General features: G+C 39.3%; 1 protein-coding gene across 15 annotated transcripts in view; it reads right to left on the bottom strand.

Annotated features, from left to right (window-relative positions):
* Positions 1 to 18355, bottom strand: part of TAF1 (TATA-box binding protein associated factor 1) — a 103429-nt gene that overhangs the window by 15381 nt on the left and 69693 nt on the right. For 9 of the 15 annotated variants that reach the window (XM_036411490.2, XM_036411492.2, XM_036411495.2 and 6 more), the window contains 7 exons: positions 15131 to 15198; positions 14558 to 14674; positions 14091 to 14096; positions 9826 to 9951; positions 8001 to 8157; positions 7286 to 7463; positions 3189 to 5060 (listed from right to left, as the gene is read on the bottom strand). In XM_036411490.2, the coding sequence (XP_036267383.1) occupies positions 4841 to 5060; positions 7286 to 7463; positions 8001 to 8157; positions 9826 to 9951; positions 14091 to 14096; positions 14558 to 14674; positions 15131 to 15198 (872 nt within the window). In that variant the 3' untranslated portion in view covers positions 3189 to 4840. Of the gene's footprint in view, positions 1 to 3188; positions 5061 to 7285; positions 7464 to 8000; positions 8158 to 8423; positions 8528 to 9825; positions 9952 to 14090; positions 14097 to 14557; positions 14675 to 15130; positions 15199 to 17832; positions 17871 to 18355 lie in introns of those variants that run through there. The other 6 variants (XM_036411497.2, XM_036411493.2, XM_036411494.2 and 3 more) reach the window with 4 other exon arrangements.

Below are 18355 nucleotides of genomic sequence, written 5' to 3'. Positions count from 1 at the left end.
GATTGGGTCCTTTTTGTTGCCTTATATACAACCAAAATTACTTAATCCAGCAAAGCTATCATTTAGAATCTAAAGACTATATAGTTTCCCAGACAAAAAAAAAAAAAGGATAAAAGAGTTCATCACTACCAAAGCACTATTACATGAAATGTTAACCCTTTGTATGCTATAAGCGTCTATAGTAACAAGCAGCAGACCTTACCCACATACACTTCTCGGAGGAGGATCCAAGATGGCTGCACAGGTAAACACCTAACTGCAGCCGCACACAATTTCAATAAATACAACTAAAATATAAAATGGACTTCACCCAGAACTACAGGAAAGTTGACTGACTGGAAATTCTACAATGAGAAGGAAAGAGAAAACCAGAAGGAAAATCAGAGGAGCTGTAAAAACCTAAGGTACGGAGACTCGCTGTGCGCTCGGAGAGGAGGGGGAGGCTGAGTGCCTGGCTGGCGTTCCCTAGCGGGAAGGAGAAAAACTAGACTGTGCTGAACCCCAGTTCCGACAGCACTGAACCCCAGTTCTGGGCCAGACCCTGGGGACCCAGGCTCAAACAGAGGGAGCCTGAGTGGTGAGGCGGAATGCCAGGGGAGCGGCGAAAGGCAGAGCCCCCGGAGTCGCGCACATTGCGCGCAGAGGACGGACTGTTGACTCTGCTGCCAGATTGCCCTAGCAGGAGGGAGACAAAAGCTCCGGACTGTGCTGAGCCCCAGTTCCGACTGCCCTGAATTCCAGTTCTAGGCCAGACCCTGGGGAACCCAGGCTCATCCAGAGGGAGCTTGGGCTGTAAGGCGAAACCCTGCGGGAGCGGTGAAAGGCAGAGCCCCTGGAGGCGCACACATTGCGCGCAGAGAAGGGACAGCTGGCTGTGCCACGGGATTGCCCTGGCGGGAAGGAGACAGGGGCTCCAGACTGTTCTGAACGCCACCTCCAATCCCACTTCCAACTGAACTGAATCCCAGTTCCGGGCCCATTGGAGGAGAGATTAGACTGTTTGGTAGCAGGCAAAACTCGAGGGCACCTCACTCTCAGAGGTGCTTGCAGAGAGTACTGAAGGACCCTGAGGAATACTAAGACTCAGGAGCTGCACAGGGTGGGGCTGAAGGAAGCCAAGGCTGTAGGCTCCACCCTGAAACTCCGCCCCATCAGGGAAGCTGCAAAAATGCCGAGACAACAAAATAGATCACAAACAAAAGAAATGGAGGACAAAAAGCGACTGGATATAGAGTTCAAAACCACACTTATAAGGTTGTTTAAGAATCTCCTAGAAAAGGCCAATAAAATAAGCGAGACCTATGAGGATATGAAAAGAGATCAACTAGAATTAATAAGGAATCAACAAGAAATAAAGAATACATTGTCTGAAATAAAAAATATTATACAGAGACCTAAAATAGAATGGAAGATCACAAGAATCAAGTCAAAGATTTGGAACAAAAAGAGCCAGAAGACACTCCTCCGCAGAAGCAAGAAGGCAAGAGAATCCAGAAAATTGAAGATAATGTAAGAAAACTCTGCGACAACTTCAAGTGAACCAACATCAGAATTATGGGGGTCCCAGAAGATGAGAGAGAGCAAGATATCGAAAACATACTGAAAGAAATAGTGACAGAAAACTTCTCCCACCTGGTGAAAGAATTAGACTTACAAGTCCAAGAAGCGCACAGAACTCCAAACAAAAGGAATCCAAAGAAGCCACACCAATACATATCATAATTAAAATTCCAAGAGCAAAAGACAAAGAGAGAATATTAAAAGCAGCAAGAGCAAAGCAGGTAGTTACCTATAAAGGAGTACCTATACGATTGTTAGCCAATTTCTCAACAGAAACCATGCAAGCCAGACGGGAATGGCAAGAAATATTCAAGGTGATGAATAGTAAGAACCTACAGCCAAAAATAACATACCCAGCAAAGCTATCACTCAGAATCGAAGGCCAGATACAGAGCTTCACCAATAAAAAAAAGTTAGAGGAGTTCATCACCACCAAACCAGAATTATATGAATTGCTGAAGGGGGTTCTTTTGGAAGAGAAAGTAAATAAAGATAAAAACTATAAACAACAAATATGTAACTATCAACAAATGAATCTAAAAACCAAGGAAATTAAAAAAAAATCTAATGAACAATATTAACTGTTGAATATAACAGAATCGGAGGTATGGAAGGGGAGTGAACTGACGATTCTTGGGGAAAAGAGGAGATGGAGATGTGGGAAGAAACTGAACATAAACTGTGCACCTATGGATGAGAACAATGATGGGTGGAGAAAGGGCAGAGGGTGGGGTGGGAACCTGATGGAGGGGAGCAACAGAGGGGGGGACAAAAAAGAGGAACATCTGTAATAATATGAACAATAAAGATTTTTTTTAAAAAAATCAATAAAAACATAATGAAAAAAAAAAAAGATATACTTCTCATTCCCCCTACTGCCAATGCCTCAGCCAGTTTAAGTTTCTGTTATCTCTCCTCCAGCATCACTCCTCCCTAGTCCACTCACTTTCACACTGCTGCCAGAGTAATCTAAAATGATGATTTGATCCTGAGCCTTGTAATCACCATGCTACATATGTTCTCTATATTCCACATCCAAAACTACGTCCCATGAACAGACCATGTAGTTTCTTGCCCCTAAGCACTGTTCCCTCTGCCTAGAATGCCCTGTTCCCTTCCCTCCTTCCTATTCTTCATAATCCATCACAAAGGTCTCCTTTGGAAGACTTCCCATTCTTACTCCATAAGTAGTTGGTAATTACTTCCTCTCACCACAGAACCTTATAAATATATATTGCAATGATCACTTTTTATTACTTATTTACATATATACCTCTTATTCTAGACCTAAGTTCTCTGCAATTAGAAACTATATTTTGCTTCTGTATCAGCATCTAGCAGATTGCTTGATAAAAATGGGTGGGTTGATAAATGTTGAATTTATGACTACCCTGAACCTACTCAGTCTCCCAAACCAAAATTCTAAAAGCCACCTTACATTCCTTATCTTCTTCCACCCCCAAATGCTAATTGCTAATTGGTCATCAAGTTCTACTGATTCTACCCCCTAAAGATCTCTCGAATGCATCCTGATCCTCCCATCTTAATGCCAAAGCCTTAGTTTGGGCCCCATTACTTATTACTTGAACTAGATTTGCTCCCCTCCAAACCACTCTCCACACTACTGCTTCATTTTTTTTAAAAAAAGTTTTTATTACAAAAATAATACATACTTGTAAAAAATCCAAACAATACAGAAATAAAAGCACAGTACCCCACCCAGCATACATACAACCATATATACCCCCTCATCTCCAATCTCATTCCCCAGGTTATATCACTGTGAACAGTTTTAGCAAATATCCTTTTAGACCCTTTCCTTTGCACACACAAATATATTTAAACACATATAAATATACACACATGATTTTGTATTTTACAAAAATGGGATCACACTTATTACATGATTCTTCAATTTCTTCATTCAATATACAGAAAATTTCTAAAACACAAACCTGATTATATTATTCCACTAGAGTTCCTCGTTTCCTATAAAATTCATATTTATTAGCATCAAAATCAAAGCTCTCAATATGCTTACTGTCCATCTTTCAGTCTCCTCTCTAGCCAATCCAGCATTAAAGGAATGGAATTAAACCACCTTAAATCCTTTCTGGAACAAGGCAGGTACAAACAAACAAACAAACAAACAAACTAGGAACACACTCTGCATTTCTAGACTTCAGCCTTTTCACTTCATGTTACATTCTGCCTGGACTTTCCCATCTGGCAAGCTCCTACTAATTCTTCAACAATCAGCTTATAAATTACCTCAAGGAAGACTTCCCTGACTTTTTCAGATATGATCACTCCTCTATTTTCTCCTATACTTTATATCTAGCTCTTGCACTTCTCTCGCAGAACTGTAATGCTTTATTAATATGTTTTGAATTTCACTCCCCTTCCCCGAACTTGATGGTGAGCTCTTTGGGTAAAAGGAATGTGTCTTATTTAGCTTTGCATCCCAAGGATCTGATAGAGTGCTTATAATGAAGCAGATGTTTTATAACAAATCTGTGGAGAATTTTATGATTTTAGGAACATTTACTGAGTACCTACTATGCACAGAACCATATCCTAAGCATGAAAAGAAACAGAAGACACAGTCTTTGCCCCAAAGAACTTACCATTTTCCTATCATTTCATGTGGGGTTGGGGGACAGAACACATTTACATGGCAACATATCACTTTTGACATACAGGCTGTTTCAAAGATTTATAATCATTTGCCTCATAACCCACTTAGGAATAAGGCATTGCATAATTAAATAAATAATAAAATGGGCAGTTTTTTTCAATAGGTTTATGTTTTCAGCGTGGCATAGAGACCACCAGAAAGAACCCAATTCCCTGTCCCAGCAGGGGGGCTGTCACCTGTTCCAGCCTGCTAGAAAACTGAAATGATACCATGCTTGGAAAATTTCTAATATACCAAGGGGACATAAACCTATTAGTCCTTTTATAATTTCTCCTCCTTCCACAGAGAAAAATAATACAAAGAAAAATAAATGAAGTTAAAGGCAGGCACTGAAGGAGGAGGAGATTGCTCTATTTTTATCAGTGGAAGGGGGAAGGGAGTTGCTTGATTTTAATTCAAAGGGTGACATTGCCCCAGGAAGATCAGGAGAGGCGATTAGTTCATTATTATTTACTTACTATTTTTTAAAGGCTAAGGTGTTAATCTGGTGATTTCAGGATCAGACACTGTACAAATATAAACAAATTGAATCACCTAGGCTGGAGAACAGGGAAGGCTGACCAAAGAGGCCCAAAGGAAGCCTCATTCATCAGAGTCCAAGTCACTGTCCCCAGCAATGGAGTGGAAATCCTCACTGTCCTCCTCGTCCTCTGACAGTTGGACCTGGCTTAGCACGCTCGGCCCAGAGCGCTGCTCTTCCTCCTCATCTTCTTCCTCCTCTGATACCTCATACCCACCGATGCTGCTGAAGCTTGTGTCTTGGGTGTTCGACTTGGGATCAGGCTCCTCATAGCTCCCATAACTGAGAAGAGAAACATGTCATCTCTCAAGCTCGGGCATCACCCTCTAGCTGACCAGTCCCGTTCTTGGTGCTACCAGGGGATCAGCCCATCTCACCTCCCATGGACACTAAAATGACTAGTTCTGGACTGTTTTACAGGTCCCTAAGAGAAAAGTGATCCTGTTCAAAAATGTCAACTTGCCAACTGCATATCCACAAGAACCTGAATGAAACTCCCCTATGCCTGAACAACACACTGCCAGCTTATGTAACCATAATGCTCTGATAGCCTCATAGTTTCCTCTACCACTCACTGCTTCACTCATATACATTTCTAATTAATCAATAGTTCTAAAGATTCTATTTCTTCAATATATCTTGTCTTTATCCCATTCTTCCCATCCCTACTCTGCATGCCTTGCCTTAATCCTTTGTTATCTCTGGCCATCACCACTGAAATCAGTCTTTATGCCTCTAGTCTTATTCTCCTTCATTTAATCACACTTCTGCCAGAGTGTGCTTTATTTTTTGTTTGTTTGTTTATTCTTAATTTTACTTTTTAAAAAGATCACATAAATAATGCACATTCACTGGTTTAAAAAAAATTAGAATACACAACCAGAAAAAAAGAAGAAAAAAATCACCAATAACTCCATTACCCAGAGGTAATCTTTTGATACATGATCTTCCGATTTTTCTTTCTATGCACTTCACTTAAATGTTTAAACATTTTTTTATTTACAAAGTTAAAATACTCTATATATTCTTTAGGAATCTGTTGTTTTCCCCCCCACTAATGATTATAATGAACATCTTTATAAACATACATCTACAGAATCATTTTTATAGATGCAAGGTATTCCACTGTATGGCTGTGACATGATTTATTTAACAGTTTCTCACTAAAACATTTAAGCTGTCTCTAGTTTTCCCACTATTAGAAACAATGCTGTGATAAACATCCTTGTACAAACATCCTGATGGTGTTTTATTATTCCCATAGCATTTCCTAGACATTAAATTTTGGGGCCAAAATGGATGCATAACTTTCAAAAATTTTTATTTCTGATTCAGCTCAGTTTCCTTCTCTAATCAGCTTCCCTATCCCACTTCTCCCAAGTCCCAGAAAAATCCTGTGGTTGTCTATCACAGCACTTTTTATGTCAGTCATTTGTTGACCTGTTTTAGGTTCCCCATGAACTCCACAGAGAAGGGATCACATCATAGTGACTTTTGTACCTGTGATAAATATTTGCTAAATTAATAAATTAAGACTACCTGGCTACCTCTGGCTAGATGTAGAATATGTATGTATTTTAAATCCAACATGTCCAAACACAAATTAATTTTTTCCTCCTTTCCCACCCCACCTTATGACTGTTCTTCCTCTTTTCCATCTCAGTGACATACCCATTCATTATATGCCTGATGTTCTGAATCCAGTCCATCTACCCACTAAATAGCTCTTAAATATGTCCCTTCCTCCCCCATCTCTAACAGATCCAGTTGAGATCCTTATCATTGTCATAGAGTTATTTAATACATAAAGTTGATATTACTTCCTTTTCTATAAATGATTCCCATTATACCAAATCCAAATGTTTTAGAAAGCCATTTAAGGTCTCCTGCAATATAAAATGTTGCTACCGTGTTTCCCCGAAAATAAGACATCCCCGAAAATAAGACCTAGCGCAACTTTGGGAGAAAAAATTAATATAAGACAGTCTTATTTTCGGGAAAACAGGGTACTTTTAGAGCCACATCTCCCAACAACCTCCCTTCACTCTGGAACATACTTTGTTACATTTCTGTGCCTTTGAACATATTACATCACTAAGGATCTCCTTATCTGCTGCAATTTATCTACTTAGTAGACTACTATTCATCTTGTAAGGCCCAGTTCAAATGTTACCTGTCTGTGAAACTTTCCCTGATTACTCCCAAGCAGGGTGAGACACCTCCTCCTCACTGGTGACTTGACACTTTGTACTTAAATTTTGTTATAGCACTTATCACATTGTATTTGTGATGATTTTGTTTGTATCAGTTTTTTCCACTAGACTGTGAGCTCCTCAAGGGCAGGATAAATCTTGCTCCTCTGTGTATTCCCAAGGACCTACCACAGTGCCTGGCCCTTGTAGGCGCTCAGGAAATATTTGATGAATGAAAGTAATCTGACGCTGGGCCCTCTGACATCATAGCTGGGCACTGATGCCACAGCCCTGTAGCATGTTGCTGTCGATTACCTGATGTTGCTATCCTCCAAACCATGAGAAGCCTCCCCACCGTCTCCCTCATAGGACATCATGCTTTCTTCATTTTCCATGCCCATCCTTGTATTCTCCTGAAGCATACGGGGCTGTTTGGGTATTATCCCACCAGATCCCACATCAGAGTCACTTCCACTTTCACTCAGTTGGATAGCTGTGAAAAGAGATTCTGAGATAAGCTTGACAGAATTAACATCTTTGGCTTGTTCTTCCAAAACTAGTTACCCCACACATGTATATAGGCATCTTGCCTGGACTTCTCACCTCACCTAGGGTCAATAATAGCAAGATCTGTAGTTTAGAAACTGAATCCAAATAACCTTTTCTCTTTTCCATCTCAGTCCAATCTATCTGTTTTACTCCTGTCTTGTTCTCCTATACTTTTCTCTTGCCATTGCCACTGACCCACAAAACATCTAAAAAAAAAAAAAAAAGGGATATTTTTTCTTAATTTTCCTTCCTTATTGCTATAATATAACACTTAGGCACTGTCATCTTTTGTATCTCCTGTGTTTTATTTCTTCACTTCCTGTAAGGCTAATGAGTTTGATCAGCCTACAACTGAGTCTTCTGTACTCTGAGGTTTATTAGAACTTCATTAAAAGAGCATATGTGGTCAAGAGCTTCCTATCTAGTCCTGAGGGTGCTATGGTGAGCTACCCAGTTACAGAAGCAAAGGAGCAAAACTTACCAGAGAAAGGATTATCTCCTTCTTCATCACTCCCAGCATCTTCCTCATCATCTTCTCCTTCAGACATAAGCAAATCCTCATACAGGACACTGGCTTGAGGCTGTTGCACGGTTCCTTCCTCTTCATCTGCAAGATCACCATCTGCATCTTCACCTTCCTGAATAGGACCAGTTGGGGGAGTTAAAATCCAATTAATCACCCAAGTAAGAGACCAGACACCATCAGCCCCCCTAGCTGCCTCACAAGAAACCAAGTAATTTTAGTAGCTAGACTTGTTTAACTGGTTCCAAGGATTAAAGTTAGACTGAGACTTACTATGGAGACTCTCTGATATTGCCTTGGGATTTGGCCTGCCCTCTACTGGTTGGGCTCCTAACATATAAAGGTATAATATAACCATAAGCTTTCTGTAAGCATACTCACTGGGGCTGGAGTCTTAGGTTTCCCATCCTCCTCCTCATCATCATTATACCCTTCAATATCTACATCAGAGTCTTCCTCGCCCAGCCTACCTCGGCCCTGGCAATCTGAGTCAGGAACACAAATAGCTCATCATTGAGGGAAGTGCCTGGAGGAGGAGTTAATGAGGACTCTCACGCTGGATGGATGCTCCTCCCTGATATCCTAGCCAACCCCACAGTTAGTGGGGGCTGCATTTCCCCCATTCATTCTTTGGAAATCACAGGGTAAAAAAAACAATGAACAGGAAGGTCCTTGGTCTACTCTTACTATATCATCAAAAGGAGACTCTTCCATTCTAATCCAAACTTTCCTTAGCTTGAGCTGAACTCGTTGAGATAGAAAAAAATCCTTTTGGGTTTTGCACTCTTCAGTAGAACCCCGACTGAGATCAGCTGATAGGATTTCTGGCTTCAGAACTATCTTCTGCCCTGGCCAATTTGCTCAGTAGTTAGTGTCGGCCCATGGACCGAAGGGTCTCTGGTTTAATTCCTGGTCAAGGGCACATACCTTAGTTGCAGGTTCTATGCCCAACCTCAGTCAAGTGGGAGGCAACCAATTAATGTGTCTCTCACGATTTTTTTTTCTCTCACCCTCCTCCCTCCCTTCTACTCTCTCTCTAAAACACAATGAAAATAAATATCCTCAGGTTAAGTTTTTAAAAATTAATAAAAATAAAGAATTATCTTCTGATACCACTAAAAACGGCCAATTAAAAAAAATAAATTTAATTTCATAAATAATTTTAATTGATTATAGCATATATACAGTAGAGTAGCAGAGCAATTATTTTGAACTCTGTCTCTGAATACAGCTGCTCTTTTTAGTTACCTGTCAGGTTACTCTGATGTATCATATACTTTTGACACTTGTGCCTTCCCTGAAGTTCTGCTGTTTCTGACTCTGCCCATGGGGACAGACAGTAGAGTAATTTTGGTAGATAGACTTACTTATCTAGTTTGAAAGATTAAAGTCAGACTGGGACTCACTATGCAGACTCTCTGATATTGCCTTGGGATTTGGCCTGCCCTCTACTGGTGGGGCTCCTATATCATATAAAGGTATAATGTAACCATAGCTTTCCATAAGCATACTCACTGGGGCTGGAGTCTTAGGTTTCCCATCCTCCTCCTCCTCATCAACATTATATCCTTCAATGTCTACATCAGAGTCTTCCTCACCCAGCTTACCTCAGCCCTGGAACATCATGCAACCTACCACCTTCCCACCTTGAAATCAAGCACATTCTTAACCTGCATTCCCAGGACCAATGAGCTCAATTATCCTTGACACATGTCATATATCACCACCACCATTCACACTGAACTATACTACAAATTTCACCAAGAGAAAAATAATATCCTACCTGTATTACCAGCTTTTCTGGAGTGGTAGTGGGAATATCCAGGACAGACATACTGCTCTCATCTTGAAATACAGAGGCATCTCGAGACATACTGAGAGATGTGTTGGTATCATACAAATCAGGTGGCTGTGGCACAAATCATATAACTTAGCTTCTATTTAGAACTACAGAGAATTGACCTTTAGAGCACTCACTGAAAAAAAAGGTCATGCAGACCAATCCAATTATTGAGAAATCACAGCTTGAAACAACTTTATCAACATGTTTTGGGGAATCTTACAAATGTTACTCTTTCTAATAAAGAGTTATCTAATGTGTATGCTCATTAGATGCCTGAAGCAAAAAGTATCAAAGTTATGGGACAATTCTATGTTCTCACAACCTTTCTGATCAACAACATAATTTCTTCTAAGCCTTGCCTTATTGTTTTTAGGCCCAGGGCTGCATAACAGTGCTACTTTGATTGGTTTAGAGATATCTAATAGGAAATGAGATTAAGAAATTTCAATACCAATAAGAGCTCATCAGAGGATGCTATGAGGCAAAATGGTGTGAAAACTCATGAACTTTGAAGTAAACTGCCTTGGGTTTGAGTCCTGGCTCCATCACTTGCTGAGTAACTTTAACAAATTACTCAATCTCTCCAAACCTTGGTTTCCTCAATTGTAAAACATGGTTGTTGGGAGATTTAAGAGATATGTATAAGCTCCTGGGATTCAATAAATTATAGATACCTTCTTCCCTTTCATGAAGAGAAGAAGGATTTAGCAAATAGACTTATTCAGTGACGGTAGGGCAGGAAGGACGACCAATAAAGTACAGGCTGAAGAAATAGGAAAATGTTCTCTGAGGGTAAAAATATGCTATAAAAAAAACCATGTTTTCACCGAAACCGGTTTGGCTCAGTGGTGGAGTCGGTCTGCGGACTGAAGGGTCTGGGGTCCGATTCCGGTCAAGGGCATGAACCTTGGTTGCGGGTGCATCCCCAGTGGGGGGTGTGCAAGAGGCAGCTGGTCGATGTTTCTCTCTCATCGATGTTTCTAGCTCTCTATCTCTCTCCCTTCCTCTCTGTAAAAAGTCAATAAAATATATTAAAAACAAAACAAAACAAAAACACCATGCTTTCAAAGACTAGTTAATAAAATAAAGTACTGCCGAAACCGGTTTGGCTCAGTGGATAGAGGGTCAGCCTGCGGACTGAAAAGATCCCAGGTTCGATTCCGGTCAGGGCATATACCTTGGTTGTGGGCACATCCCCAGTAGGGGGTGTGCAGGAGGCAGCTGATTGATGTTTCTCTCTCATCCATGTTTCTAACTCTCTATCCCTCTCCCTTTCTCTCTGTAAAAAAAATCAATAAAATATATTTAAAACATAAAATAAAATAAAGTACCTATAATGTGAAGTGAAAACAACAAAAGTCAAAACCTTCTTGACCAATTTCATTTTAAAAGTTTGTCTATAGGCCTGGTTGGTGTGCTCAGTGGTTGAGTGTCATCCATGAACCAAGAGGTCACCAGTTCAATTCACGGTCAGGGCACATGCCCAGCTATGGGCTTGATCCCCAAATAGGGGGTGTGCAGGAGGCAGCTGATTGATGTTTCTCTCTCAACAATGTTTCTATCTCTCTATCCCTCTCCCTTCCTCTCTAAAATCAATAAAAACATTTTTTTAAAGTTCTCTATAGCCCTAGCCAGTTTTACTCAATGGATAGTGTGTCAGCCTGCAAACCGAAAGGTCCCAGCTTCCAGTCCAGTCAAGGGCATGTACCTCGGTTGCAGGTTCCTTAGAAGCCCGGGCCCTAGTCAGGGCACATGCAAGGAGGCAACCAATCAATGTGTTTCTCTCACATCAATGTTCTCTCTGCCTTTCCATCTCTTCTACTCTCCCTAAAAATCAATGGAAAAATATTCTCAGGTGAGGGTTTAAAAAAAAATGTTTGTCTATAAACACACACAAGTGCATGTACACACATATATCACAGATTTGAAAGAAACACACCAAATGTGCACAGTGGTTAGCTCTGAGTAGTAAATTTTATTTTAGGGAACTTATTCTTTATATTTTCTAATTTTTTTTCTCAATGAACATGTTAATTTTATTAAAAAACCAACATGTTACTTTGTGATTGCTGGGTTTTTTTTTTGTTTGTTTGATTGTTTTGTTTTTTTTAACAAGCAATGCTGTCTGAAAAGAGGGTTTTGGAGAAAGGTAGGCCAAACAGAATTTAAAGGATTACAGAGCAAATAAACTAATTATGGAACAGAAGAGAAAATCAAGAAACGAAAGGCTCTGTGGGAAACTGCAAAGCAAGCAGTTTTAAATAAAGCATTAAGCTGAATGTATGATGCAATGCAAGCTAGGCAGAAATGGCTGAGTGAAAATAAATTGACTATCATCATTTAGAGCTGGAAGTAAAGTATAATTACTACAGCCATAATTGTATTATGACAGGTTAAACTTATGCAACACTCTAATAACACTTGGGTTTGAGAGTAGTAATGAGTAAAGACAATCACTCATGTGCATCTTTCCTCAGGTTAAGAGGTAATGAACTGGGCTTATTATTTTAAAATTTGTATGTATGAGTAAAGGCAATGATGAGAGGGTGAACTGGAATAATGAAAAGGAACTATCTATACCCTATTCTTCATAAAGACCCTCTAATTGCACCAAACTACAGCTACTGCTCAGGAGGGAGAATAGTTGCCAGGTTTTCTTTAGCCTTTTGAGATAGCGTGGGAAAGGTAGAGAAGAAAGAAGACTTTCAGGTTTAAGGCTCTGACTTACCAAAGAACTAGGCCATGCTGTCATACATTAGGCAAACCATGTGCCACTTTGTGGCTAGAATGTCCTGGGTAAGAAAGGCTAAAACCCAGGCTTTAACTTACCGGTACCAGAAAACACCTGTGGAAGCTGTAGGCCTATTATTAGCAAATAAGGCCTTCCTGGGCAACATCACTCACCCAAACCCCCTTGACCCAATCTGCCCAACACACTTCAAAAGCCTTTTCTTGTTCTGGGCCTGGAAGAAATATTTTAGGAGTCTTTATACATGGCCCCTCAGTAACCTATGTTTTGGAATGAAAGAGAGAGTAAAAGATAGATAGGACAAGTGCATGAATGATATAGACAGCAATAATCCAAGTGAAATCATTTAGGTTGCATTAACAGTAATTAGCAAAACCTCAGTAGAATAAAGTAAGTTTTTCAATGGGAACTGAGAAAATTTTGCATTAAAATATTTGGTTAGGCCAGCTAGCGTGGCTCAATGGTTGAACTTCGACCTATTAACCAGGAGGTCAACAGTTCAATTCCTGGTCAGGGCACATGCCTGGGTTACAGGCTTGGTCCCCAGGGTGGGGCGTGCAGGAGGTAGCCAATCAATGATTTTCTGTCATAATTGATGTTTCTATCTTTCCCTTTCCCTTCCTCTCTGAAATCAATAAAAATTATTTAAAAAATGAATTTCGTTAAATTTGAAAGGGCCTTTGAAAACTTTGTAGACAACTTTTGTAAAGAAAATAAACATTTACTGAATGTTTACTTAATGTGCCAGGCTAAAATTAATTCATTTCATATTTATAATAATCTGGAAAAGTACATTATAGAGAAAAGGAAACTGAGTTAGGAGATTAAGCTAACTTCCCAAGTTCACAAAGCTAAAAAGTAGCAGAGCTAAGATTCAAACCCAGGCCTACTTTATGTGAAACTGCATGTATCATACTTTCCACTTTACCTTAGTGCATCCAATATAGTAAGCAAGCTATATTCTGGGTAAGTTCTATTTTTCAAATATGCCATCTTTCTAAAAGTATAGTATTAATGAAATATACTCATATATTCAAGGGTAAGAACACAATCACTAAAATTTCTTATTAATCCTATTCTCTAGTCTTTGGGCATATAAATTTAAGATGATATTACCTGTCTCATTTACGAAGAGTAGAAATCAATCAGAAAAATAGGTGACATCTGAGCTACACTAAGATACTTTTGAAGGAATGAGTAACCAGGCATATATAAGGCATAGGAACAATGTGGCCCACATTTATAATTGAGAAGTCTATACTCTAGGGACGTACCAGAGCCCCAATTCATAGATAAGGGAGCTCCAGAGACTCAAGAGGAAGGCCTCTGGCCACAGTAGTCAGGAATCTGGTTTTCCTTAATACTGCTTAAACAACTAAGACCCACCCCCTCATTCATCTGACACCTGCCTCTTCTGAATTCAATAAGGCCACCAAGACCCATGGCCCTCACTCACCTTAGCCTTTGAGAAGACAATAAAGCACACGAAAGGCATATGAGGAGGAAGGACAGAGAAGAAGGGTATCTCAGTAAATACAGCTGTTAACGTGATCCCAATTTCCCAAACCAATAGAACTATAACAGGAGGTTCCTACAAGTATCACATGATCTCACTTATATGTAGAATCTAATTAACAAAATAAACTGATAAACAAAACAGAACCAGAGACATTGAAGCATGCAATAGACTGACATATTTCAGAGGGAAGGAGGTGCCGGTTGGAAGAGATTAAACAAAAAAAATTTATAAGCCTATATGCATAACCCATGGCTACAGACAATAGTGCAGTGAAGGCCTGGGGAGGGGATAGGAACAGGATGGAGGGGGCCAAGGGGAGGAAAAAAGGGGAATCTGTAATATTTTCAACAATAAAGATAAATTAAAAATAAAAAAATAATGAGGTTCCTAGTCCTCAGACTCACCTGAGGTGTATAAGGCCCTGGGGTCATTGGGTCCAAACTGTCTAGTTCTGCTTCTTCCAAAGCTGCTTCTTTAGCTGTACAAATATCCTTCTCAAGTTGAGTCAAATGCTCATCATACTGAGAAATAAAATCAATGAATTAATTAAAAATGTTTTAGGCACTAGGGATACAAAAGTAAACAAAGCAGACAAAAATTTGTCTTCATGGAGCTTCTATTCTAGAGGCAGGACACATGACAATTAAATAGTTAGAGAGTGTCCCAAAAAATGTATACACACTTTAATAGATGATAGCTCAATTTTTAAAATGAAATGTATTTTAATAAACACTGCCTTTATAATTATTTCAAGTGTGTGTACAGATTTTTTGGGACACCCTATATAGTTTGTTAAAAAAAAATTAGTCTTAGGTGGGAAAATAAAGCAGGGAAGGAAATAAGGGTTATGGAGTGAGGGTGGGGTGAGCATGATGTTACATTTTAAAATAGGATAGGCAGAGAAAGCCTGCTCACTCAAGGGAACAGTGGGATTCCATAAAGCTAAATCCCAAGGGGACCTCCTCTTTATCACCTACCTCAGTCAATGTCTGGTAACAGACATTCACAATCTCCTGAGCAGTCTTAGTATACTGACTTTCAGGCCCTATAAATGAAAAATGAAAATGCCATTACCTTTATAGACTTCAGTTCCAAAAATTTACATTCTTTCACCAACATTGGTATTCCATTATTATCTTAGACCAGTGCTAGGCAAACTGAGGCTCGTGAGCCACATGTGGCTCTTTGGCCCCTTGAGTGTGGCTCTTCCATAAAATACCACATACCCTAATTAAGTTAATAACAATGTACCTACCTATATAGTTTAAGTTTAAAAAATTTGGCTCTCAAAAGAAATTTCAATCGTTTTATTGTTGATATTTGGCTCTGTTGACTGAGTTTGCCGACCACTGTCTTAGACCCCAAATATCATGCTTCAGCCTTAACTTGGACTCTTGCTTTATTTTGGAGGTAGAAATTTTCAAACATGTTAGAAAACAAAGATTCTGCTTGCCAGCGTGGCTCAATAGTTGTATCAACCTATGAGCCAGGAGGTCACTGTTTGATTCCTAGTCAGGGCACATACCTTGGTTACAGGCTCGAGCCCCAATGTGGGGAGTGCAGGAGGCAGCCAATCAATGATTCTCTCTCATCACTGATGTTTCTCTCTCTCCCCCTCCCTCCCTCCCTCCCTCCCTCTCTCTCTCTCTCTCTCTCTCTCTCTCTCTCTCTCTCTCCAACCTCTTCTACTCTGAAATCAATAAAAATATACATATACATTTAAAAAAGATTCTAATAAACTACCATGTACCCATTATTCAGCTTCAATGACTATCAACACATGGTCAATCTTGTTTCATTTAAACCTGAACTTTCACACTCCTCCCAAATTATTTTAAAACAATTTCCAATATCATTTCATCACATCCATAAACAAGTATGCATCTTTAAGAACTCTTTTTAAAAATTAGTATGTATAGCTCCAGCTGGTGTTTCACAGTGGTTAGAGCATAGATTCCTGGTCCTAGTTGGGGCACTGGTGGGAGGCAACCAATAGATGTGTCTCTCCCACATCAATGTATGTCACTTTCTCTCCCACTCTCTCTCTTCTTTCACTCTCTCTAAAAATTAATGGAAAAATATCCTTGGGTGACAATTAACAACGAAGAAAGTATGTATGACACTATAATGCTGTCAAAACCCACAGAATGTACACCACCAAAATGTAAACTATGGGCTTTGGGTGGTAATGATGTGTTAATATAGGTTCATCGATCATAACAAATGTACCACTCTAATGCAGGATATTAATTGGGAAAGCTGTGCATGTGTTGGGGCATATGGTATATAGGAAGTGGCAAAGAGGAACTCCCTATATCTTTAGCTCAAATAAAATAAAGTCAATTAAAAAATCCAACTATAGTTGATAAGGGGGAGAGATCAACCAAAGGACTTGTATGCATGTATATGAGCCTAACCAGTGGTCACAGACAACAGGGGAGTGGAGGCATGCGTGGGCAGGGGTTTGGGATGGGAATGGGGAGGATGGGGACAAATATGTGATACCTTAATCAATAATGAAATTTTTAAAAATAATAAAAATTTAAAAATCCAACTATATTACATCTAAAATAATGAACAATTATTCAACTTTTTAAAACAGCCAATCAATATTCAAATTTCCCATAATTTAATAAATGTTCACTTACAATTGATTTCTTTGAATCATAATCCAAATAAGGCCCACACATTGCATTTAGTTTGATGTGTCTCTTTAAGACACTTACTTATTAGGTGATTTAAAAAAAAATCTTTATTGTTGAAAGTATTACATATGTCCCTTTTTCCTCCCATTAACCTCCCAGTCTGCTCCTGCCCTTATAAGGTGATTCTTCCTTTTTTTAATATTTTTTAATTGATTTTTACAAAGAGGAAGGGAGAAGGATAGAAAGTTAGAAACATCGATGGGAGAGAAGCATCAATTAACTGCCTCCTGCACGATCCCCACTGAGGATCCAGCCCACAACCAAGGTACATGACCTTAGCTAGAATCGAACCCGGGACCCTTCGGTCTGCAGGCCAATGCTCTACCACTGAGCCAAACCAGTTAGGGCTATAAGGTGATTCTTAACTGAACTACAGTTTTCTATATAGCCTTTGTCATAAGTTGCAAACTGGTGGCTTACAGGTCAATCCAGCTTTGTTTAGCCCATTAAAAAACTGTCCAGTTTGTGAAAATGGGTTGAGCTATACACCCATTATATACACTTTTTGTATGTAAATTATACCTCGATAAAAGTTTATCAACAATAAAGATTTTTTAAAAAAAATTTTTAATGTGAATTTGCAACATTTAACAATAGAAAGATTTCAAATAAAAAGACAAATATCTAATTCCTCTTAAAAACTGAAAAGATCTGGCAACACAGGGTCAGCATGCCCACAAGGCACCAATTGGCTGGAACTGAGCAACAGTTGTCCTACCAAGTCTGCCTAACTCATTTATATCTAGATCCTGAAGGCATCTGAGATTTTAATCCCTGCCTTGAGCACTTTATAATATTCTTTAATAAACTGTTTATTTACCCATTCATAAAACATTCTGAGTATCTTCTATGTGCCAGGCATTACATGCAAAAATGAGTGAGATATAGACCATATCCCCAAGAAGCTTATAGTCTAGCACAGTGAAATAGACTATAAACAAATATGGAATGCTATTTGTGAAAAAAATACATACAGGGTTCAGTAGATACACAGAGGAGGAAGTGGTAGATTCTGGGAGGTAAGAGGGAAAGATGAATTAGGAAAGGCTTCACAGAGGATGTGAAACCTGAGTTATACCTACTGTTTATCAAGAGGTAAAGGATAAAATATATAGCACATTTGCATGTAAAGCTTTCATGCCATACCCACTCTAACCATTATAAACTACAATATTATATGAACAAAGAAGTCTCTTTCAAGTAAAAACTCTCACAAATATATGCCATCTATTCTTTAAAAGATGTAAAATAAAGCTGTGCCCTCACACACTTTGTGCCAAATAAAAATAAATCAGAAAGAAAACTAAGTCAACTATCAGGATATTTAGGGCACATAAATACAGCCAGAGCTGGCTCACAATCAAGAATAGTCTGCGTGCCCAAGGTGGGTGGGGCTCAACTGGTGGGTGTGGCAACCAAAAGGTTGCTGGTACAATTCCCAGTCAGTACAATTCCCAGTCAGGACACACACCGCGGGTTTCAGGAGGCAGTCAACTA

Source organism: Pipistrellus kuhlii, unplaced genomic scaffold (assembly GCF_014108245.1).
Source record: "Pipistrellus kuhlii isolate mPipKuh1 unplaced genomic scaffold, mPipKuh1.p scaffold_m20_p_40, whole genome shotgun sequence".
Taxonomy (NCBI): Eukaryota; Metazoa; Chordata; class Mammalia; order Chiroptera; family Vespertilionidae; genus Pipistrellus; species Pipistrellus kuhlii.
This window is presented reverse-complemented; position numbering and strand designations above follow the sequence as displayed.